Source organism: Bombyx mori, chromosome 16 (genome assembly GCF_030269925.1).
Source record: "Bombyx mori chromosome 16, ASM3026992v2".
Taxonomy (NCBI): domain Eukaryota; kingdom Metazoa; phylum Arthropoda; class Insecta; order Lepidoptera; family Bombycidae; genus Bombyx; species Bombyx mori.
The window spans coordinates 5,633,496-5,659,610 of record NC_085122.1 but is presented as its reverse complement, the minus strand read 5'-3'; the positions used below and the strand labels follow the sequence as shown (position 1 = coordinate 5,659,610).

The window sequence follows — 26,115 nt, the reverse complement described above, 5'->3', positions numbered from 1 at the left end:
CAAGTATCGATTTCGGGTCATAGAACTGTAGACACGGAAAATCATCATAACAAAAGCAATAATACAAAATCATTTGTGGCCCTTTCTGTGAACTTGGAGCAAGAAACGCAGTCTGTTTCTGAGAAGGAAAGCATTCTTATCAACGAACCACAACATCTAGATAATATATTAGCAGGGACATTGTTTGATCGCGATTGTAACCGTGATAAGAGAAATAGGTATTTCGTAAACTACTCTTTACAACCTTTTATAAAACTTGGCGTTTCATCTGGAGCAGAAGAACATAAATACATTAATATAGAAAAGAAGTTGGAACGCCATCCGAATTTAAAATTTATTCGTGAGTACGAAAATCTTGGTGGACACAAGAGCCACGTAGGCGCGGTACAAAACGTGGATTCGAAATTTATTATCCCGCATCTTTGTATTTTGTGGCTTTCTAATACAACAAACAAATTTGGAGGCGTGTTTAATGCATCATGCAAAACACATGAGTGGTTTAACGGCCTCCATTGGCTTAATGACTTCCAGTCAGAGGGTCCAGTTAAACCTATAACTCTAAGCCTAGAACGAAAAACTTTAAGTACTGTACTTGTCTCAATAGAAGTCAAAGAAGCATATTCACTGCTGGACCTCACTAACAGATACTCTAGTTTTAGTAAGCTTGTGAGTATAATCGCGCGGTCTTATTTGTTCATCCACAACTACAGAGTCTTTCAATTAGAACGTAGATCGCTTTTTGTGGATGACAGCAGAAAGGCTCACGATATTATTATTAAAATCGTACAAAGTCATTTATTTGTGGACGACATTATGGCCTTACAAAAAGGTCAGAGATGCTCTCAGAGTTTGCGGAAACTAATTACCTTCATGGATTCAAACTGTTTCCTCAGGGTGGGGGGTAAATTGTCTAATTCTAGTCTTTCACCTGATAGGAAACCTTCTTTACTTTTACTTAAAAATTCAATTTTTACAAACATTTTAATAGATTATTGTCATAAATTTTATTTATATGTTGATCCTCGCACTTTGCAAGGAATTACAACAAGTCAATGTCTCATGATTATTTCAGATAATGCCAATTTTGTGTCGGCTACGAAACAGTCAGCAGATGTTTTGCGTTTAATCGGGTCTTACTTAGAAAGCTTATCAAGAGAACTTGTAGTGCGTAATATTCGTTGGAGCCATAACCCTCCTAGTGGTGGTCGCTTCGGTGGTTTCTATGAGTCTGCAATAAAGTCTGCTAAATTATATTTGAAACGGATTGTAGGAGACAAATCATTTCCATTCAAAGAGCTCCGAACGCCTTTTGCTCGGGTTGAAGCAGTTCTCAATTGTAGACCGCTATGTCCACTGTTCGATGATCCAGAGGAGTTCCAAATGCTGACGCCGGCACATGTGATCGGGCGGGAATTGTTGGCTGTACCGGTATTCAATATCAGTGAGCATCGTTTTTTGTCTCGCGAGCGGTGGAAAATTTTACAACTCTTTACACAACTTTTTTGGAAATGGTGGGGCCAAGAATACCTCCACACATTTCAGCAGCGACAAAAGTGGTTCAACAACTGTCGAATTTTAGTTCTCATTAAATCACACGCACCACCACCACCTTTACAGTGGGATCTAGCGCGAGTCACAGTATTTAAGTCAGGCGTGGATGGTGTCGTGCGAGTGGTTAAAATTCGTATAAAAAATAACGAAACGGCGCGTCCTGTCGTTAAGCTATGTCCGCTCCCAATAGCGACGGACATAGAGTTAGCATTAAAAACATAAAAATTAACTCATAACAAGATTACATAAAGGTAGGCCTTTGTGTGATCTCTCTTTTAGTTATAAGTCAAGTTTATTGTTTAAATACTTGGATTTAATTACTTAAAATAATTTTAATATAAATACAGTCCACTGTGAAACTGAATCATCAAAACATTGTTATTGGTATCGTAATGGGAAATCCGGGCGGATTTCGGTGGGGGGAATGTTCGATTTTGGGATTTACATTTTGAAATCTCCCGCCAACTTGCCCGGTACTCGCGCAATCAAAACTGAGCGCGACACTAGCGCTACGTTTTGCCGCAGTTTGTGCAACATTTGAAAAAGGAGTCGTGAAATCTTTGAGCAGTTGGCGGTAAGTCCGTAATTCTTTAAATCTTTAAAATATCATAAAACTGAGCTATCGTACAAATAACATGATTTAGGATAAAGTAATATTCAGCTATTGACTTAATTTCAAATAATGTATAGGTACGAGCATTGTGTCGATTTGTAATAAATTAAATTTGTTTAATATCATATAGCGATAGTTTGGATGTTTTGTATATTTTTTCGAAAGGGAACTGAAGACAGAATAGAGAGAATTAATTGTATATGACTCTTTAAGAAAGGAAATAATGTAATAATGTGTGTAATGAATAGGAATTAGGAAAGGAAATGCAAAGGAGGAAATAATGTCCTTGACATTTGATAATGATGTTTTGAATACCGCACACAATGTATTTATTACAAAACTAAACGCAATGAAAATGCGCGGAACTGGTTTTTATTTTTAAAGTTTAATTACTAAAGCTTATTTTCTACTATAGGTATGAGGCCGATGATCAAATCCGGCAAGCATATTCATCAGGAAATACGTATTCACCGTGACCCGTATTCACGGACATCTTTCATGTTGAACAACAATCGTGTAATAAGATTACTGTTGGTATATTACGGTTGGTTGAGACAGGTAGGTACCATCACCGCGCCCATTTTTGTCGTGAAGCACTAATGCGTTTCGGTTTGAAGGGTGGAGTTGCCATTTTACTATAAGACTTAGACATACAAAACTGATGTCTCAAGATGGGGTGACGACATTTACGTTGTTGATGTCTATGGGCTCCGGTAACTAATTAATAGCGAGTGGGTCGTGAGCTCATCCACTCATCTAAACTAAAAAAAGTGCGGAAAAGTAGTACTAAGTACCCCCCTACTCTGACCGGGTTTTGACCCCGGACGGAGATCGGACGTCGGGTGTAAGAGTGCAGGGGAGTCGTTTAGTGGGTAAGGCCCTAAAATTCCTTGGGCCCGCGGTCGTCTCCCAACACCTTGCAGATCGTCAAGTCCCGCATACCCCGAAATTTTGGTAATAACGTTTTCTTTTCGGCTATCGTGAGGAAAGGCTGCCTCTAGACCATGCAGATTGCAGAAACAATTGCTCTGTTGCCTGCCTGGACCACTTCTAAGACCGCGACTTTAAATATAGGGAGGTTTATTAGGAGCCTTCTAGAATTATGTAAATTGTGTATTTATTTCGCAAATGAAGCATCAAATTATTATGTTAAAAATAAAAGCAAAACATACAGTTATGGACGGTACTAAATAAGTTAATATTGAAAATTGTAAAAATAGTTTAGTTCTCAAAGGGATACGCAGAATTTTTTTTTTAATACAATACGCCACTGTTAATGCAAAACGACCATGTATTCGTTTGATGGGTAAGGTAGCCCATATATTGATATAATTGAGAATCAAGTAATGGTAACGAAAGGTTGGGAATTTCCCGATCCGTGAGTATGTGGAATAATATTTAAAAAAAAATTGGAGCTTCGAGAAGTTTTAGTATTAAAAAGATCGGTTTGCTTGGTGCGAGTTTCTTAACGTTCTCGATAGCGTAAAAGTTAACTCAATTTTGTATGCAGTTGGAACAGCGCCCCTAGCGGCAAACGTACGCAAACGATCCCATTTCATACAAATATGAGCTAACTTTTACACTATCGAGAACGTTAAAAAACTCGCACTAAGCGCACGGACTTAAAAAAATTAAAACACCCGTAATTCAGATTAAGTAATAATTAGAATGGGGCTCACAAATCATTAAATTTATTTCAAGTAGGATAATCAAAGAACTGAAATCGTGTGCGCGGTAATTGGAATGCGAGCCTTTTAGCGCGATAACACCTGTACGGAGCGAGCGATCCCAGGCATCCCCTAATGAAGGCTAGCTAGCTTCACATGTTAATGTCAAATTATTCGCGCTTTATGCCGACCACATACCTGGTAATTTTACTGCAGATGAAGAGTCGTGAAGATTTTAATATTGAGTACATATTGTGAATAATATTCAACAAACGAATTTAAGGTTTGAGCTATGTATTATACCTTTGTAATTCTAAAATAACTATATTCTAAAATAACTATACTCGAGACCTTAGAACTTATATCTCAAGGTGGGTGGCGCATTTACGTTGTGGATGTCTATGGGCTCCAGTAACCACTTAACACCCGGTGGGCTGTGAGCTCGTCCACCTATCTAAGCAATAAAAAAAAGTGCAGTTTTTTTAAAGTAAATTTCGAGTTTAGCAAATAGTTTGAGGACGTGTAAATGTTAAATATAAACACTGTTCATAATATTAAAATTGTCGATAACTTTAGGTAAACAGTTCGTTTCAATGTTGCCATTGTCATTGGAGAACATCGTAGTTTAGGACTAAAATATGAAAACAATTGAATACCTATTTACATTAAAAAGTGTTTGTCATTTTTTTTTACGTCTATATAAGAACATGAGCAACGTTAAATTCCTGGCAATCTTGTGAAGAATCGACTTCACGCGATAATTCTTTTGATTGTAATCGCATCTGCCGAGACGAGAGGTGTGCGCAGTGCTCACCCTGTCATGTAATTATTCCGCCATTCTCAGATTACCGATGAATGAATTCCAATGTTGCCAGCATTACGCGGCTACTTTTATAACCTGGTAAGTTTTTGTTAGCCTCCGTCCGAGTGGAACGGGGCTTGTTTTTACGACTATTTGTTCTTTAAATTCGTTACTACGCATAACTTATATTGAATAAAATAAATTCTTAATTGAAATTGTAACAAAATACGTAGGTACTTTTTATTATGCACGAGTGCATCCATAAATACATCGGTGTTAAATATATTATAATGAATATTGAATAAGTTTTATTTGAATAACATTTTTGAAAACATTTTGCTCAATTGAGCGAGACTGGACGGTTAGAAAAGCTGATAATAGGAACTTTAAACGTTATTACATAACATGTCATATATACATAACTAGCGACCCGCCCTCGTTTCGCTTCGGAAACTGTAATTTATTATTGATTTCTCCACTATTTAGTGGATGTTATTGTACATATAAACTTTTCTCTTCAATCACTCTATCTATTAAAAAAAAACCGCGTCAAAATCCGTTGCGTAGTTTTAAAGATTTAAAAATACATAGGGATATAGGGACAGAGAAAGCGACTTTGTTTTGTTTTCGCTGGTCGCAGATATGACGATTCACGTTTACCTCGCGTTTATTATTCGTTCCTTCATTTCCATTATTTAAAAGGTTAAAGCTTTATGGGGACCACAAACATTGGAAAGTACTCGAAACATATTTTATAACGTAGGGCAAGAAATTATTACACATAATATAATTGTGTGTCTGTCTTATGAATTACTGAATGTCACATGTATATATCGTGGAGAACGACTTTATAAGACACTGTTATCAACAAATAAGTGTCAATTTGACTAAAAAATAAAAATATTTAGGTTAAGTACGTCGTGACACCAAACTTGCATATTGAAGGGCGGAACGTGCACAGAGTTGAACTGAGAACAAGACTGTGGGCTTATCCTTGTTGTTGAGGATAACTTAAGGATGACTTGATGAGAATAACTTTGGGTTACCAGCGATATGGTAGGAAAAAAAATTATAATTAAATTAAGCAGATTTAGACAAAAAATTTTTATTGCTAGATGAGTGGACGAACTCACAGCCCACCTGGTGTTAAGTGGTTACTGGAGCCCATAGACATTTACGACGTAAATGCGCCACCCACCTTGAGATATAAGTTCTAAGGTCTCAAGTATAGTTATAACGGCTACCCCACCCTTCAAACCGAAACGCATTACTGCTTCACGGCAGAAATAGGCAGGGTGGTGGTACCCGCGCGGACTCACAAGAGGTCCTACCACCAGTAATAAAATCCTAAAATATGTTACACTACAAATACTCAGGTTAGTTTTTAAACACATCTAGTTTATTGTTATTGTTGCGTATAGCCCTGAGCGGAAAATTCATTGCACAAAATAAAATTTAATTTTAAAATTATGCAAAACAATACATTTTATCACGAGGTGTGTGTTAATAAACATGATCACTGCGTGTGCGGGTGCGCCGGCAGTGATCAAAAGGACAAATAAAAAAGAGGCTTTACTATCTCTGGTTTTACTTTTAAAGTGCAACACGTCCGCGGGTTCTCGGCGACATTCGACGAGAACGAAACTTAGCTTTAGTTACAGAGCAAACACAACCAACTGTTTACGTTTGGATGTTTGACGTTTTCGAATGGAGCACTACGCTGTGTTATTTCCGTTCTTCATATAAAAATGGTATTAGTGTGGTATTTTTGGTATTCAATGTATGCATATTGTTTATTGTGCTTTCCCGATTTAACACGTTGATTGCGGGAGCATTTTTGTAAGACTTTCAGCCAGTGCGTTTTAGGTATTTTCGAAGCAATATCGGACTTCTTTGCAGTGCGTATGGGACATGATAAGCCTCACAAAGGACCGTGTTTTAACATGACTCATGCCCATAGAAACCTGGACACGGTCGCCTCATGTTTCGAGCGTTAGAACACGAGTATGACTGCCGCATCAGAAGACAGTTGCGTATGGGGCTTTTTAAACCGCACAAAGCATTCAATGTGTTAAAAGTAAAGTAGATTATGTTTTACTGAACCCTTAATTGAGGCAGTCAGCGCAAAAGTGGCCTAGGCTTACCATACTTATTATGGAGCAATGAGGTTTAAGTTTTCATGAATTTGAATTTGAGTAGGCAAAAAAATTATACGCGCAAAAATAATTTTTACAAAGCCATCTATTATCTATGGGTGAAACTATGGATAGGCCGGTTTTGCATCAAAATTAATTATATTTTAAATAAATTGCAAAAATACATAATTATAAACATGATTATAAAAAATTGTGGGTTGGGCCGCTTTTGCACTGACGGCCTCAATTATACTTCACAAAAGCAAATCAGGAAGTCTTATCAGTCACAGTAATATTTTCTTTGGAGCAACTTAATAGGCTACTAATATGAAATATTAGTGATAAATCTTTTAAATTACTGAATATTGTGTAGAAATAATGATTTAATATTATATTTGTAGTTTAAGTCTCTAATTATTGTATTTTTTGTATTAATCAATCTGAATAGTATTGGTCGTAGTCGAACGAGATCTGCCGTGTTCTTTTTAGGAATTTCCGTATGTGAAAACGGATGGAAAATGCCGCCAATTGTTCAAGTAATACGTGCATATTGACCGATTTTCAATGTCTATTGTTTTTTGGTTTTCCACAAAGTGTGGTTTCTCTAAATATAAATATAATGATTCATTTTTTCTTGCATAGATCATTGAACTAGCTCACGATATTATGACAATGTGAACGCCGCCACTTACCTTTCAAATTCTCAATTGTATTGTACAACAGAAGTCCCACCCTTCAGACCGGAACGCATGTAACCGGTGGCATCTAGTCGTGCCCTTAACACGCCACCGCTAATCACGCAAATCTTATAAATTTCGCGGATATTTTTCCTTCATTATCAACTTTTAATACAAAAGATTTGTGCTTTTTCTATAAAACGACTAGCTGACCCGGCAGACTTCGTAGTGCCTCAATCGATAAATAAAATACCTAAACTTTTGTATAAAATAAACTTAAAACAAACAAAAGGAATCCGTCCGACGGGGGACACATCAAAGGAAAAACAAAATTGTTGATTTTATTTAATTCCAAGCATTTTCATATATTTATCTACCCTTTAAACCTTCTCTGGACTTTCACAAATAATTCAAGACCATAATTAGCCAAATCGGTCCAGCCGTTCACGAGTTTTAGCGAGACTAACGAACAGCAATTCATTTTTATATGTATAGATATATAGATTTTATTCCTTCATTATAAACTTTGAATACTAAGTTAATCGCGTATCTTAATACACTGGGCGCCTAAACACAATGCGTTAATGGCGTGAACGTTTGATAATTGATGTTTAGAGTCATCACGATGCATCATGTGACTAATAATAGTTGTGTATTAGTGGATGATTTGGTTGTCCTTTCTCGAAATGCCGTTACGCGTAATGCGGTTCCGTTCGGGAGAGTTTTGTAAAGGTTTTTAGGCAGGCACTCGAGAGACATTCGAGAAGTGATTACTAGTTTAGCGAGCGAGAAAGGTTAATAAGATTAAAAGGAAACAAGCTGTCGAACTTGAAGCGGCGAATATGAAGTCATGCTGTAGTGTTATTTAGCGGAAAGAAAATATATTTTTATTGCTGTCTAAGTGGGCTAGCTGATGGCCTACTCTAGTGTCAAGAGGTCACCGGAGCTCATAGATATCAACAACATAAATGTAACCACCCAGCTACCCAGCTTGAAACACAAATTCTAAGTTTCAGTTTTATAGTATGGCTACCCCATCCATAAAACCGAAAGGCATTACTACTTCATATGAGTCGACTATTATCAAAGCCGGCAATCTGACTTTTGGACAATGATTGGTAAATCAGAAAAACGAATTATTGACTTTGTATTCCATTGGCAGTCACAAAACCCTTCGGAACGACATCTTAGATAAATAACAGGTTAACTATTAACCTTTATTTAATGCAGGTTTTGAACCGTATTCTTTGAACGAGAAGATTATATTCAAATCAATCTGTACTGACATATCAATAATTTTTTTTTGTCCAAATGCACAGATTGCCACCTTTGATAATAGACGACTCATATAGAATATAATATAACCTAAAGAAACATTGAATTAACAAAATAAAAGAATACACATAGATTTGTTCCTCGCGTTCCCGCTAAAAAATCGTTTATTTATTTGTATACTGTCACAAAGGAACCATAGTTTAGACATAATTACATAATATTAATTTTAAGCTTGTATTTTCATTGAAAATAAATTTTAATAAATTTGAATTAAAAATAGTGTAAGAAAAAATGATTTTATTGTAAAAAAGCGTGGGGTGCTTTTCAGGATATTATCAAAATAACCCTTCTACTCATATCTGTTCATAAAATATTTATAACTACTGATACCATGCACCCCACGCTTTTTTTTACAATAAAATCATTTTTTCTTACACTATTATTTATTTATTATTAAACTATTATTTATTTTACATTTTATAGTTGAATTTCAATTTTTTCAAATTTTTTTATATATTGAATTGCCATCGGTCCTTAATAAGTATACCAAATTTCGAGTTAATCCGACGTTTTGAAGGGGGTCAAAATCATGTTCAAAGATTCCGTTACATACTAACACACATACGTCTGAAGCTAATAAAAGCGTATTGAAAAGTTAGCACATACCTTGCATTTCATGGCCAGTACCAGTTGATATCTATGTGCTGTCAAGGCGTCTTTGTAGGAGCCTTGGCTAAAGTAAGCCGCCCCGAGATTGCCGTGAGCGCGGCATTCTCCTGCCGTGTCCCCCAGTGATTTCGCGACAGCCAGGTCTTGCTGCATGTAGTTGATGGCGGCGTCCAGTTGGCTCAAAGCCCAGTGAGCTGATGATAATGCACTGAATACCGACCCTCTGCGGAGACCAACAGTTTTTTTAGTATGATTAAATATTTATTAATTTGAGTTTTTGGGATATTTCATCAGTATTTCCCCTTGCAGTGTGTGTAGGTTAATGAAATTTGAATGTGTTTTAAATAAAATTACATTAAAAAATTAAATTTAAAAAGAAAACCGTTTCAACACTCCAAGGGAAAGGGAAATGAATACTATTATATTTATTGAAATGTTTTGTTTCTGATAAAAATAAGAACATTCATCATGTTTGAGATAAATATTTTTTTATTGATAAAAATAATGAAGCATACGATTTTTCCTCTTCACAAATAAATTAGTAGATACTAAAGAATTACGTTTAGATAGAACGAAACGCAATGGGCCGACACTTTAATTAAAACTTAATTTTTCCTACGAGTATAACTTATTTGAAAATTGACATTACGAACAAGGTATAAAATTACAACATTTACCGTAAATGTTTAATTACGATTCCAAATTATCCATTACTTAACGGGAAGACATTAAGATTTATCAGAAGACCGCCTTACGGGTTCAACAAATTGAAACTTTCTAAGTGAGATAAAAAGGCTTACGACAATAACCAGTACATTTCAGTAATTATTTCCAGCAAAAGCAGTATATTATATAAAACAAGCTGACCCAGCAGACTTCGTAGTGCCTCAATCGATAAATAAAATATCTAAACTTTTGTATAAAATAAACTTAAAACAAACAAAAGGAATCCGTCCGACGGGGGACACATCAAAGGGAAAACAAAATTATTATTTTATTTAATTTCGAGCATTTTCATATTTATCTACCTTGTAAACCTTCTCTAGACTTCGACAAATAATTTAAGACCAAAATTAGCTAAATCGGTCCAGCCGTTCTTGAGTTTTAGCGAGACTAACGAACAGCAATTCATTTTTATATATTACTAGCTGACCCGGCAAACGGTGTCTTGCCATATATAAGATTTCTAGAGAATTTCTAAAATACTAACTTATTGGAAGTGTATAAGGATGTGGAATATGAGTGAAAAAGGCCTGGAGCGCTGGGAACGATGAGGGAATGTTGTTTAAAAATAACAAAACACCAAACATTAATTGTTTTAATTTATTAAAAGTAATAATTATATATATAATTAATTCATTACATAATATTAATCTCTTAATGCTACAGCGTGAACAAAATTTTTTGTTAGCCCGCTTAAATTGAATTGGCACATCTGTGGGTATAATAGGTATTCGTGGTATCAATATATTTTCACCTCGAAACTTGCCATTTAAAATGGTGCCTTCGATAACTTTTTTCATTATTTTTTTAATGACTAATCGCGTACCATTGCGTAGCCGTGGCGGGTTCAAATTACGAAGCAAAATAATTGGAGATCCAACCTTCAATTGTAAGTTATGTGGTGGCATGCCTGGCAAATCCAGTAAGTTCAAAAACTCTGTTGGAAAATTTACAGCTTCAGTGCTATCGCAAACTGTATCAATAGATCTATATAATACCAAGTCCCCTGGCAATAACTGTTGTATCTTCAGATTTAAAATGTCAACGTCCACATTTTTTGCAGCTAACATTGCTCTTTCTGCAAGCCACTCCACATTTATGTAATTCGTGTGTACATCGGGAAATATTTGTTCAATGAGAGCATCTTGCGAATCAATGATAGTGCAGAAATCATTCGCTAATTTTATGTATCCAGTTTCAGCTATAGTGACTTTTCCATCACCGATATCTAAGAGTTGTTTAGAGACTGTTTCAGCGGATGGATCTTGAAGCATTTGAACGCACATATTTACTTTCAGCTGTACTATTTCAACATTACGCCACAATGTCGATGATTTTAAGCAGGCGTTGATTTCATCAGCGTATGTTGAACGTGGAATGACGGGAAGTGTTTGTCTGAAGTCACCTGAAAGGACTAACAGAGTGCCACCAAATAGTTTGTCGTTATTTTTAATATCTTTCAATATCCTGTTCAACGCCTCAAGCGAATGTTTGTGTGCCATGGTACATTCATATTTTCCACTCTAAACACCGCCATGTCACTGCCTTTATGGACATAATTGCAAATTTATTTGATGCTCTTCACAGAACTGCAAAACTCAACATTAATATGAGCATTGTATGTTTTGCTCAGCAGGGGCGAATATGGCACGACCCAACGATTGTCAATATCAATGTTTGTGTTGCTGATGTTTATAATAAATGATTGTCCGCCATTATCTGGATTCCTTCGACGATATATTGGATATCCGTCGACATTTGTGATTGTATCGTTAGTGAAATATTCAGGGAATTTTTTTGTACTTTTTCCATCTGACATGCAAGACGATGAACTAAAAATGTTTAACTACTACGCTTGAAGCATAAACACTAATAATAGCCGAAAACTATAGAGGTAACATCCCTACTCCGTGCTGTTTACTTGGTCAGAAGTGACACCTGTAGACATCTGGGAGGGATAACTAATTAAATGACGATTGATCAGTTTTCGACCGGAGAGGAAAAATGATTAAATTACTAAAATGGCTATTAAAAAATAAGGGTTGATCGTAGAGGGGTGAAAAAATAGAAATAAATTTTTTTGTCTAAAAATTAAAAAAAAAAAATTTAGGTGTGGACTACCCCTAACATTTAGAGGGATGAAAAATAGATGTTGGCCGATTCTCATAGATACCGGATAAGCACAAATTTTTTTATCAAAATCGGTCAAGCCGTTTCGGAGGAGTATGGCAACGAAAACTGTGACACGAGAATTTTATATATTAGATATAGATAGATACGTTTAGAAATTATAACCAGACAGATCAATGCGAAGCATAGCTTTATTTTACATCGTAAAAGAGATAAATGCAAAAGGAAGGCATTAGTAGAAGAAGACCCACTAAGCTCTTGCCCAAACGTCCGGTGCCCAATTGAGGTAGCGGGTTACCACCATCAATACTGGGCAGACTCAAAGCCCACCCAGAGGACGATCGACCGTCGGAGTCGTTGAGACGATTCGACGACTTCGTTTGAATAAGTATTTAAGTATATAATATTTAATTTATTTCGAGACCAGAATCGCTGAAATAAACATTACATACAAATAAGTCGTCAATTTACTGATCCCAGAATATAATGCAGCTGTAAATATATCATAACCATATTTATCTAGCACTTTACTGGTGGTAGGACCTCTTGTGGGTCCGCGCGGGTAGGTATTTTTTTTTTCCGGGTAGATGGCCGAACCTCCTACGAGGTCCCCGCGCAAAAGGGGCGCGCGGGGTATGTGGGACTCAACGATCTGCGTGGTGTTGTGAGCAGACCGCGGGCCCAAGGATTTTAGGACCCACCCACTAAACGACTCCCCTGCACTCTTACATCCGACGTCCGATCCCCTCCGAGGTCAGAACCCGGATGAGGTAGGGGGGTTACCGCGGTCAACACTACAACCAGACGGCGCGGCTCACCCCAAGGACGCCCAGCCGACGGAGCCTTCGAGGCGAATCGAAGGCTCTGAAACGTCGGCCGTCTCGGTACGGCAGCCCGTCAGGCCGCCCAGACGGTGCCGCTGGTGACCCGGAATACCCCGCTGGACCAAAACCAGCCTGCCGGGTCGGGACGCAATACACCGCCAACCGGTCGCTCTATTTACTCCTCGGCAGCGCGCTAGAGTGCTGGTAGCGCGCCGCGCGACCTCTACACCCTCAGGTCGCCCCTTGACCTTCACCGGAGGGAGGCCGCTACCTACAGGGAGGTACCACCACCTTGCCTTTTTCTGCCGTGAAGCCGAAATGCGTTTCGGTTTGAAGGGTGGGGGAGCCGTTGTAACTATACTTGAGACCTGAGAACTTATATATATCTCAGGGTGGGTGGGGCATTTTACGTTGTAGATGTCTATGGGCTCCAGTAACCACTTAAAATTAGGTGGGCTGTGAGCCCATCTAAGCAATAAAAAAATAAAAACTTGGGAAATACCTCATGAAATTCCAACAAAAGGTAAAAAACTAAAGAATACAAATAAGGTATTACAAAAGGTAAATAACAGATAAACAAAGACTACCCACAAACCTATTTACAAATAAACACTTCCCACCCGGCTAGCGCGCCCGCGATCGCTAAATAGCTAGTGTGAAACCGATTAAAATAATCCGAGATAAATATTTTAATTCGTGGCCAGCCTAATGAATCACGTCACCCGTCAACCCTGGCAAAGGCGCGTTGTAATGCGACGTCACACTACGTCACCTCGGAGAAAACGATTTCGTATTCCGTAATTGATACTTTAAGGTTTAGAAAATTGATTTATTTTTCGGTATTGAAATAGTTAATCAATAAATATGATTCTTCGGTTTTTTATCTTCAGTTTTTATTTTATGGGCTCACGGCCCACCTGGTGTTAAGTGGCTACCGGAGCCCATAGACATCTACAACGTAAATGCCGCCACTCACCTTGAGATATGAGCTCTAAGGTCTCAGTATAGTTACAGTGGCCCATCCTTCAAACAGAAATGCATTACTTCTTCACGGCAGAAATAGACAGGGTGGTGGTACCTACCCGTGCGGACTCACAATACGTCCTACCACTAGTAGACTGGCAGAGGAAGTTCAGGTGTCATTTGGTGTTGAGTGCTTTTCATAGTTCATTGACATACAAAAAGATTTTACTCACCTTGAGACATGAGGTCAAATTCTCAATTGAAGATGGCGGCTTTTTTTTTATGGGTACGCAAATTTGAGGGACATTCTCAACAATTAATATACAATATTTGTATAAACATTCCTAATTTAAATCCTAGAAGAAAGCTTATTCATTAGCCTTGAAAAAAGAATAAGAAGTTTTTTTTTTAAATGGCAACACATATCTTAAATAGAAGTACTTACATAGTTTCATTTTTCTTAAAGAGATCAGTGTAAATTTTGGTAAATACTAACTCACGTAGATTACTGCATTAAATTACTTAAATATACTATATATGTCTTCTTAATTACGCAAATCTCTTTCACTAGTCGTTTATACTATCATTATTTAAATCAACACAGTGATGACCCTAAGTTAATCGTATCGCTATACCATTTTAATCTCGTCATCTGTCAACGAGGATGGTATCTTAAAAAAAAAACTGGCACCTATTTTATATATGTAGTATCGTTACAGAATAGGGCCGTATCGGTTCGCTTCGATCCATCAAGTGCGAGATAAGATCTAGTCGAGGTGTGGGTTTCGACGCCGCTTCGATTCACTTTGGCCCGAGTTAAGGTGACAATTTTGGATGAAAAGAGTCACTTAATGTCCCCGAAATGTATAGAGACGACGCGGCTTATTCAATCAACGTCTCGTACGATGGAAACCTGTTTAAACGTTACAATGTTTATAATCTGGACCAGAGCGGAAAAGCTATTTAATACCTTTAAACGAGCAATTCTTATATATATTTAATCTGAATCTTGGAAACGGCTTCAACGATTTTCATAAAATTTAGTATACAGGGGATTATCGGGGGCGCTAAATCGATCTAGCTACGATTTATTTTCAGAAAATGTTGTTTTTTTCGTGTTTTCAATAATCAACTTTATCGATAATCAACTTTCACTCTTCCCGGCATCTATTGGCGAATAATAATACTATTTTTCTTAATTGAGAGCAACTAACTGCTTTAAAGACACAACAAGATGGCGTTATAAAAAAAAAAGGGTAAAGCTCGGTCATCATCTAGTTTGAATTTAAATACCAATTCGGTCTTTGTTAAATAATTTTATTCTTTCGTGTTCGTTTTTTTTTAATGGCGATTCCCGTGCAGAAATTTCGTGATCTTTATCAAATACCACTACATTTGCATTCGTATCGAGATCAGAGATTAAAATGATAAATTTAATTATTATAATCAATGATTTCGTTAAAATCATAATAAAATTTAGTTTTAAAAGAATTCATTCATTCAATTCACTATGCGTTTTAGTAAGAAGTCAGTAATAAAAATAAAACAAATCACTTCAAGATTACCGTTTCTGGAACGCCTGTACATTAAGTATCAAGTAGATAAGGTGTCTTATATTAAAATAAATTTACAGTATATTTCAAATGATGTGTAATCAGTTTGACTTAAGCGATCATTAGTACGGAATCTGGAAGTGGGCTTCTTCAGACGTACTTTATGTAACCGATCGATTTCACAATTTCATTTTGTAGAACCTTCACAGTACAGACAATTCGTTAAGAAATCAAAGAATAATCTGTTATGATATTATTTCTAGAGATTCGATTATTTGTAGGCAAACATTTTTTATTCATTTTGTAGTTTATATGAAAACGATTTGTGAAATATATCTATCTATCTATAAATGTAGGTATATAAAAATGAATTGCTGTTCGTTAGTCTCGCTAAAACTTGAGAACGGCTGGACCGATTTGGCTAATTTTGGTCTTGAATTATTTGTAGAAGTCCAGAGAAGGTTTAAAAGATAGATACATAATATGAAAATGCTCGAAATTAAATAAAAATAACAATTTTGTTTTTCCTTTGATGTGTCCCCCGTCGGACGGATTCCTTTTGTTTCTATTAAGTTTATTTTATACAAAACTTTAGGTCTTTTATTTATCGATTGAGGCACTACGAAATCTGCCGGGTCAGCTAGTGATAAATGAAAATAAATTGTGAATTCTTAAATTCAAATTAAACTACATATGTATATGGGTGATTATACAAAAATTGGGTAACTCTATGTCATCAGCCAATATATACAAAGTCTTATTATATTTTATTGAAATACCAATTTATTTTAAAACAACGAAACGTCCTTTATTTGGTCACCCAATTTCACTTCTTTATTTTAAATACAAGTTAGTAAAAAAACCAAATTAATACTTAAAACGTCAGTCCTTTGGCATGTCACAATCCCGAAAACTAACAATCAAGTGACTATCCATTAAACATTATCATTGGTTTAAGAAAACTTACTAATTTACTACAATCTGTTATGTATATAGTATTATATACTACAACTTTCATAATGCAATGTTCTCCATTTTATTTAAAAAAAAATAAGAAACTTTGTGTTCGTTTCATTGGTCAGTCCGTTGTGTGTTCTTTAAAATTTGAAAATCTCGCCAAATATCATCGAGTCAAGGTCAAATCCCTGTTTAAGCTTTAATGTTGATAATGAAGTTAGTGTCGGACCGCACAATTTGACGGTCGCCATAACTATATCACTGCTTGGGTTGTGTTTGTCGTCTACACACGTGCGAAGCCAGTCAAAATTTCAGTCCTGTGGTGAGTCGTTATTTTCTTGTTAATGTGAGGTTTATTTTCATTTATATATAGTTAACTATGATTTGTTAAAATGTAGTTTGTTGATATTCGAAATTACCAAAAAAAACATTAGTTCTGATTATAACCTCCAATTATGCCTTTTTCGTCAGTCCGTTGGCGTCAGTCCTTTGTTAGGTATCGCGTTAGAGGACTGACGTGTCTCCTTAGTACTGTTTTTTTATATTGTTTTAGAGCGCAAGTATCTTAATTGCTACCATGTATAAGCATTTCTATTTTATATTTCAGTGTAAAACATCATGCGACACTCTAAAAAACTAGGGAAGAAATATTTAAAAAAAAGAGAGAAGCCGGAAAGGCTCGCTTGGACAGAATTAAAAGTGATCCTATTAAATTAACGGAATACAAAAAAAAACCAAAATTTCAGTACTTAAGGGAAAAAAAGAAAGGACAAAGAAAAAATGTTAAAGACATGACACCAACCAACGAATCACTAGAAAAAAAATGGATAAAATATTCATACAGGCAAAGAAAACAGCTATTGAAACCAACCACTAATAATTTTATATGCCAGAATACTCCTCCACTAACTGACGACGAAATACGACCCATAGTTAATCAAGCAATCAGACCTGTTATTAACGAAGAACAAAGATCAAAAGAAGTCAAAAGGAGAAGTGAAAGACAGAGAAAATCTTGAAACAGGGAAATAAAAAAGATGGAGGCTATAGTTTCAAAGCTTAAAGCTAAACTAAATACTCAGCGTCAAAAATGTACGAGTCAAAAAACAGCTAAATTACTATTACTAAAAAAGTAATAAAATCTGTTAAAAAAACGCCAAAGACCGGAATTGAAGACATGAGAGACCAATATCTCATAAATAAAACAAAATATCATTATACAGCGGTCTGCTCTTCGGTTGATGATGAAGACGGTGAAGTAAGAGTAACTTTTCTCAAAATTTGTAATCACAATGGCACTCTGTTCAAAATGGATGAAAAAGATGTATCAGATGTTCCCGTGGATCAAATAATAATAAAATAATAAAAAATACCCGTACCAAACCTCATTACAAAAGGGATGAGGGTTTTTTACCAATTTAAGGATAAAATGATGTTTTCGAAAATATACATGTTTCCATTGTTTGTTGATTACTTGAAATTTTAAGTAAAACTAAGTAAAAGTAGTAAAAGCTAAGTGAATAACTTTACGTTAAATTTCAAAAGGCTGTATTGAAAATTGAGATAGTATTTTCTCCCAGTATTACATATAATATTAATAATTATTTTTAATTGTTACTAAGTGATTATAATACTTAAAAGACATGTGCCATTATTATTAAAAATAAGAGATTTGTACTATTTTTTATTAAATTTCATTATAATTCTTACAAAATTGTGTACTTTATCAGTACTATGTTAGCCTCGTCAGTCCCCTGGCAGTCAAATTCAGAAAATTTTAAATATCTCAGAATCTATTTAAAAAAGTGACTGGCCCGATTTGGAAGAAGATAATCATTAGATTAGCCATCATATACACCCAAATTTGTAACAATTTGATTTAATAACTATAGTAAACAAAATATCCTCAATAGTTACCCAACTTTTGTATAATCACCCATATATATTCGCTAATTATAGTTGTAGATTTTATGAAGACACTCAAAACGCTTCAAAACAGATTACAACACGAATATCGTCAGTAAAAAGGATTACACCACTTCATTGAATAAAATTTAACTGACATAAATTGAACTAAAATACGTGTCGAAGTTACTTTGCACGGTCGTACAAGGAGAAATGCCAATCGTTAGGTCCGCCGGGTCATTAACGGTGGTTTTAATAGTCCCATAAACAGTCCGCCCTCCATACAGAGATGGGTAGATCCTCAACTGTATTTCGGGAATGTACGCGTACGTACCCCGAAGTCGATGTTTCAATTGGTTACAATTTGTTCTTATTTATTACGCCATTGATATTGCAGTGCTCCGTGTGACGTTCTCGTCAATTTCATCGATCTTTTTTCTTAACATAAAGCCGTCGAAGACAACAGACACGCATCTATAAAATATATAAGAGGCGTTCTCTTTTAAATTTGTTGAATCTAATATATAAAATTCTCCTGTCACAGTTTTCGTTGCCATACTCCTCCGAAACGGCTTGACCGATTTTGATGAAATTTTTTGTGCTTATCCGGTATTTATGAGAATCGGCCAACATCTATTTTTCATCCCCCTAAATGTTAGGGGTAGTCCACCCCTAAATTTTTATTTTTATTTTTTAGACAAAATTTTTTATTTCTATTTTTTTATGATACAACATACAAAAATACATACAATCCTCAATTTTCACCCTTCTACGATCAACCCTTATTTTTTATTTGCTAATAAAAACTTTAAATTTTTTTGCGAGAAGTTTGTTTTTATTTTGTCATGACGTAGAATAAAAAAAATCATATTACTTTGAAATTTTCACCCCTCTACGATCAACCCCTATTTTTTATTTGTTAATTATAAACTTTAATTTTTTTGGCAAGATCTTCATTTTTATTTTTATTTTGTCACGAATTAAAATAAAAAATCTGATGTTACTCTCAATTTTTCATCGCTCTATGATCAACCCCTATTTTTTATTTGTTAATTATAAATTTTAATTTTTTGGCAAGTTTTTTATTTTGTTTTGTCATGACTTAAAATAAAAAAAATCATATTACTCTAAATTTTCACTCTTATACGATCAACCCCTATTTTTCCATCCCGATTAATATTTTATTTATTCTATGCACAGATCCGCAATAAGGTTGCAAGATGGCAATCAAATATTATAATTGTAGTACGACAAATTCTTATTCAGAGTTTATAATTTCAAGTTCCTTTAATTATGTTTTTTTTAAATTGAATTTGATCTCCCGCCCTCGCCGGTCGACTACTGATCAACTGTCAATCGATCAGCTATCCCCGCCAGGTGTCACCACTCATCCAGCAAACATCACGAAGTAGGGATGAGGACGAAGCCGGTCTTCTGTCTTACTTACTCACTATACATCGTAGATTATACACTTAATATATTTGAGAGCTATACAATACTATACATTTTTCAGCCATGTTTTTTTGGTTTTAATTGTGTACCAATAGTATGTTCAGTAGGTGTGAGAATCGGCTACTATCTATTTTTCATACCCCTAAGTGAAAATGGTTGTCCACCCCAAACATTTATTTTTTATTTTATTTTTTTTGATATTATTTTTTGTTTATAATCAGGTATTATGTGGTTAAATGAGATTTTTTTTTCTACAGTAGAATTTCCCTAGAAATCTTATTTAAGGCAACACAACGTTTGCCGGGTCAGCTAGTATCTATATATATTAATACGTGAAGCAAAAACTTTGTATCCCTTTTTACGAAAATTGCGCGGACGGAGGAGTATGAAATTTTCCACACTTATAGAGAATATAGAGAAGAAGTGCACAATGCTAATATATTTTTTAAAGATAATGCATAAAAGATATATTAAATTAATAAAGAAAACATTATGTATTTGACGCACACACGCATACCATTTATTGTCAAACTTTTGTTCTTGACGTCTGTTGTCAAATTGAGAAGAGATTAAATATTGTATGTCTTTATTAATATTTTTCTATAGTGTAGTCTTGGCGAAATTTGTGGTTATAGAAGTATAATAGTCTTTGAAAATAGAATCTTAATGTACAAACTTATAATTTCAATTAATTATAGTCGAATTTCGACTACCGGGCGACCACTAGTTTCTTTAAAACTGTGCGCTATATTGGCATATCTATATTTAGCAGCATTATCTCTCACATGAACTTCAACTTTTTATGGATGGCATTTATTTGTACATTCAATAAAAAGGTTTAATGAAGCACGAAAACACAAGAAACTAGCCGAAGTGTGAAAAATGCAAGCTGAATTCCTTTTACCAAGTTAGTGAAGTCACAAACAACAATTTGGAATGCAGCGGCCGATACCAGACAAGTAACCTTTATGGTAGCAATTTACGTTATATTATAAATAGATACTGTAAATAAATCGATGAGTGTTAATATGAAAATTGGAAAATATTTTTAACAAATTATTATTTATTTTTTTGTTTTTTGTTAATGTTCTTTAACGGCAATTTTTTTGTACTGTAGTTTTTTTGTTGCCCTTGTTCGTATACAAGCATAGGGCCCACCTGTTGGTGAGTGGTTACCGTCGCCCGTGGACTCCAGTAATGCCAGGGGCAGAGTCAAACCGCTGCCTACCGATATCAGCATTTGCATTCATAATTCACTCGACACTTCTTAATGGTGGTAGGACCTCTTGTGAGTCCGCATGGGTAGGTACCACCACCCTGCCTATTTCTGCCGTGAAGCAGTAATGCGTTTCGGTTTGAAGGGTGGGGCAGCCTTTGTAACTATACTGAGATCTTAGAACTTATATCTCAAGGTGGGTGGCGCATTTACGTTGTAGATGTCTATGGGCTCCAGTAACCACTTAACACCAGGTGGGCTGTGAGCTCGTCCACCCATTTAAGAAATAAAAAAATACATATATATTATATGAAAATTGGAAAATATTTTTAATAAATTATTTATCATCATTTTGTTTTTTGTTAATGTTCTTTAACGGCAATTTTTTTGTAGTACAGTTTTTTTTATTGCCTACGAGCATACGGCCCACCTGTTGGTGAGTGGTTACCGTTGCCCATGGACTCCAACAGTGCCAGGGACAGAGTCAAACCGCTGCCTACCGATATCAGCATTTGCATTCATAAACCACTCGACACTTTCGAGTTATTAAAACTGTTCAGATAAAATTTACCGCGTCTTCATTTCTACGGTCCGCGCAATAATATAAATCAAATCGATATAAATAAATGCCTTTAAGAAGAGGCTACGGTTCCTTTTTAGTAAATATAAATTATAAGACTGTCAACGGTTACATACCGCATGTGATTAAAAATAATGTTACAATCAACCGAATAAGCCGTATCCGAAGACATTTGTCTTCTTCTTATTAACTCTGAAAGGGTACGAGGCGTGTTAATGGCGCGAAATTGTTATTAAAGTATAGAGATCGATCGGTTGATACTCGCTGAATGTACAATATTTCTTTTACTTCTCATTTTAATAAACAATAATAAGTGGTTTCTTATTCTTGTCAGTACGATTTTCTTCGTGAAACTAATTAAAATAACTTAATGAGTCACTTATAACGTGAAAATGTGTTATATGTATAATGAAGTTAATTTTTTTTTATTGCTTAGATGGGTTGACGAGCTCACAGCCCACCTGGTGTTAAGGGGTTACTGGAGCCGATAGACATTTACAATGTAAAAGCGCCACCCACTTTGAGATATAAGTTGTAAGGTCTCAGTATAGTTACAACGGCTGCCCCACCCTTTAAGCCGAAACGCATTACTGCTTCATGGCAGAAATAGGCGCGGTGGTGGTACCTACCCGTGCGGACTCACATGAGGTCCTACCACCAGTTAATTTAGAATTTAGACTTTTTTGTATTTGAAAATCAGTATTTCGGTGTAAATGATAATGAGTCCCTTGCTTATTTCTGTAATGTGCTTCAGTTTTAATGGTGGGGCAGCCATTATACTGTGTAAAACGGAAACCTTAGAACTCATGTCGTAAGGTGGGTGGCGGCTTTTACTTTGTAGGTGTTTATTGGCTCCACTAACCACTTATAGCAGGCTTAGTTTAGTCTGTGTCGAGTCGCCGCACAATAAACAGGTTGCAAACTGTCGTGTCTTTAATCATTATCACTCTACATAATACACACGCTCTATATATAAGCACAGACTCAACATAGTCGTGCCCCCGACGTGACAATACCGGGTGGAGCGTGAACTCGTCCACTAAAAGCACTAAAATACAAGTCACAGAACCAATAAATGGTAAAAGTAAAAGAAACATTAAAAGAAGAAACAGAAAAGTCCTTCCCTACGGCACTTATGGATATATAAATTTATAACCAAAGGAAGATTGAGATCAAGTAGGCCGGTCATAAAACTCATGCCAAATCCCTATGATCCCTATCCCAGCATGACATGAGGACATGCTGCGCCGACTTCGCATAATGTGATATATAAGAGCAAGAAGAAGAAGACTGAAGTAAAAAGGTTTTTTTTATTGCTTAGATCGGTGGAGGAGTTCACAGCCCACCTGGTTTTAAGTGGTTACTGGAGCCCATAGACATCTACAGCGTAAATGCGCCACCCATCTTGAGATATAAGTTCTAAAATCTCTGTATATATTAGTTACAACGGCTGCTTATTAAATACCAAGCATATTATTATTTTAAACATACCTTAGTTTTAGGGAGCATGATCCTATACGTAGTGCCGCTTCTAATACAGTCACGGCAGACTGATAGTGACCGGCTGCCAGAAGCTCTTGACCGACAACCTGCAAATATTCATAACTTACATATTACTGAACTTCTAAATCTAAATATAACTATTTTATTATAGGAAATAGTCTTTTTCGCGCCTTTAATCACCTTTAAGGTTTAATGTCGTGTTTTTTATTGCCATTACATTACGCCTCAGTCGTTCATGACAACGAGAACTGTAATGTATTCAAAGCGTCGGAAATAATAATATAATAAAATGACAATAAAATATAAAATGTTCAACCGTAAAAGTTGTTTCAATTAATTAGATATAATGAACTATTTGACGCGGCCTTGCAGACAGACACTATTGGACAACAAAATGTAAAATAAAATAAAAACTTCTCCCACATATTAATGTAGAATAGGGATCGCAGCGCATAAAATAAAACTTCCACCGTTCCAAACTCTTCTGTTATAATAATAATTAAAAATTATTTAACACTTTTATTACGCCTTGCTCATTTTTTAATCGTCTTCGCCATCTTCCTTTTCTCTGTCATTCTCTTCTCTCTTTCTTTCCTATTTCTCTCACTCACATCTTAACGCTCCGTTCTATACTCTTTTCATACGTTCCGTTCTTATCAATCCTACATTAATTAAGTTTACAATATCTTTAAGTAATTAATTGTTTTTATCGGAGCAGAGTTCATTCATACTACATACCAAAAACCACCAGTGATCAATAGTGCATTTGCGAAGATTTTTTTTAAATTTTTTTGAAAGCAGATGTGCATACGACCCATCTAATGGTAACTACCGTTGCTCATGGACATCTGCAACAGCAGGGATAGCCAAGCCACTCTCTACCACGGAGTACTCTCCAAAAACCTTATTTGAATAAGGACATATCATAGCGCTCGGGAAATACGGACTTGCGCATTCCGGAGTCGGATGACAAAAATATGTTTTCAAACACACCGTGGATCGTATGAATGAACTTTATAGTTTCATCTTATGCGGCTTATTTTGCAATGTGGTATCATAGGCTTTGAAATGAATTTACCCTCCACGGTGTTTTCCGAAAGCTATTTTATGTCCATCTTTGCCCGTGTCTCTAAAATTGTTGAGTTCAATGAGCGCCCAATCATCATCAGATAGGCTTTATGTTGTTCTGTACAGCAAGGCAATAAAAAAATCTGTATGAGCGTTACTGAGTTTCGGCAGTTATATTTCTGTCTGAAAATAATTACGAGTACTTTTAGGATTTCAAAAACCAATCTCCAAGTAATAACGGAGTCCAATTAAAGTATGCTATTATCCTTTAATCGCATTGATGCCGTTTCTCGTAAATACGACTCTTATAATCATAAACTAATGCACGGAATTGGTGATTTTGAACATTTAATGAATGGTCACAAAAACCGAAACGAATTTTATGGAGCCATTAAGTCTGTAGTTGCCTCTGTAGACGTCAACATTTGCTTTAAAATTTGCTGATTTGATTTTATCTTTATGTAAAGTTATAAGGTTAAAGAAATCGAGGGACACCCACGGTGGATAAAAATAGTCACTGCAGTTTGTGACTTCGCCGCCCCTTTTTGAAATTACTTGTGGTTTTGTCTTTGCTGTTCTTACATTACAAACTGCATTAACTACTATGAGCTCGTGTTTCGACTATTTCAATTTGTCTGTAGTTAAATAAGTCTAGAGATTGAAACGTGAAAATACAGCTCACGAGCATACGAGGCAGGCACCTTGTTGCAATTGATGTCATTATTATATACTAAAATTTGTCCATTATGTTAATAAGTTATATCCATAAAATGTGATACTGGTGCATCGTATAACCGCCGAGTTTTGTTTATAGTCAACCTAATGCAGTTCAGATTACTACCTTATGTCTCATAGTATAGAGTTAGCATTTATGTTGTAGTAGCATGACCCGCAAAATTATAATTTGCGTAATTACTGGTGCTAGGACCACTTGTGAGTCCGCGCGGGTAGGTGCCACCACCCTGCCTGTTTCTGCCGCGAAGCAGTAATGCGTTTCGGCTTGAAGGGTGGGGCAGGGGGCAAAAGCAATTGTAACTATACTTGAGACCTTAGAACTTATATCTCAAGGTGGGTTGGCGCATTTACGTTGTAGATGTCTATGGGCTCCAGTAACCACTTAACACCAGGTGGACTGTGAGCTCGTCCACCCATCTAAGCAATAAAAAAAAACATCGTTCAAGCCCGGTCCGCGAGAAGCTGGAATAACCCCTTAGGTTACCAGCGGATAGGTAGGAACAAAAATCGTTAAACCGAGTTACTCATTTTTTACTAATAAAAACAAAGTTTTTTCCAAGTTCAATGGGAGGTCGTTTTAATTGGATTCACAATTGCTTAATTGGAAGGCATCTTCGCAGGTCACTAATCCGATATGCATCTATACAAAGACATTGTCTCGATCTCATTAGGGGCTATAACGGAAATCGTTGACTAAGGATCATCTGATAATTCGCTTTCATTGAATACGTAACTTTCTAATTGCATCGCTACATTGAGGACTTCATAAAAAACAGGAATGTTATTGGTTAAAGATCAGTTTCTAAAAACGAAAACACGGTGACGGTTCTTTGACGTTTAAGATTTTTTTATTTTTTATTTTTTTATTGCTTATTTGGATGGACGAACTCACAGCCCACCTGGTGTTAAGTGGTTAATGGAGCCAATAATAACGTAAATGCGACACCCACCTCGAGATATAAGTTCTAAGATCTCAGCATAGTTACAACAGCTACCCCACCCTTCGAACCGAAACGCATTACTGCTTTACGGCGGAAATAAGCGGAATGGTGGTACCTACCCGTCCGGACTCACAAGAGGTCCTACCACCAGTAAAGATGTTTCAAGTAAATTCCTT

The 26,115-nt window shown here is 35.8% G+C and overlaps 1 protein-coding gene and 1 long non-coding RNA gene across 3 annotated transcripts in view; one reads left to right on the top strand and one right to left on the bottom strand.

Moving 5' to 3' along the window:
- Positions 1-26,115, bottom strand: part of LOC101740550 (tetratricopeptide repeat protein 28) — a 105,674-nt gene that overhangs the window by 29,794 nt on the left and 49,765 nt on the right. For both annotated transcript variants that reach the window (XM_062672982.1, XM_012692807.4), the window contains exons 6-7: positions 23,184-23,281; positions 9,387-9,612 (exon numbers count right to left, since the gene is read on the bottom strand). In XM_062672982.1, coding sequence (XP_062528966.1) covers positions 9,387-9,612; positions 23,184-23,281 — 324 coding nt within the window. The remainder of the gene's footprint in view (positions 1-9,386; positions 9,613-23,183; positions 23,282-26,115) is intronic.
- On the top strand, positions 16,217-18,253 carry LOC110385675 (uncharacterized). Its single transcript, XR_002430937.3, has 2 exons — positions 16,217-16,861; positions 17,147-18,253. It is a non-coding gene; the product is annotated as an uncharacterized LOC110385675 (long non-coding RNA).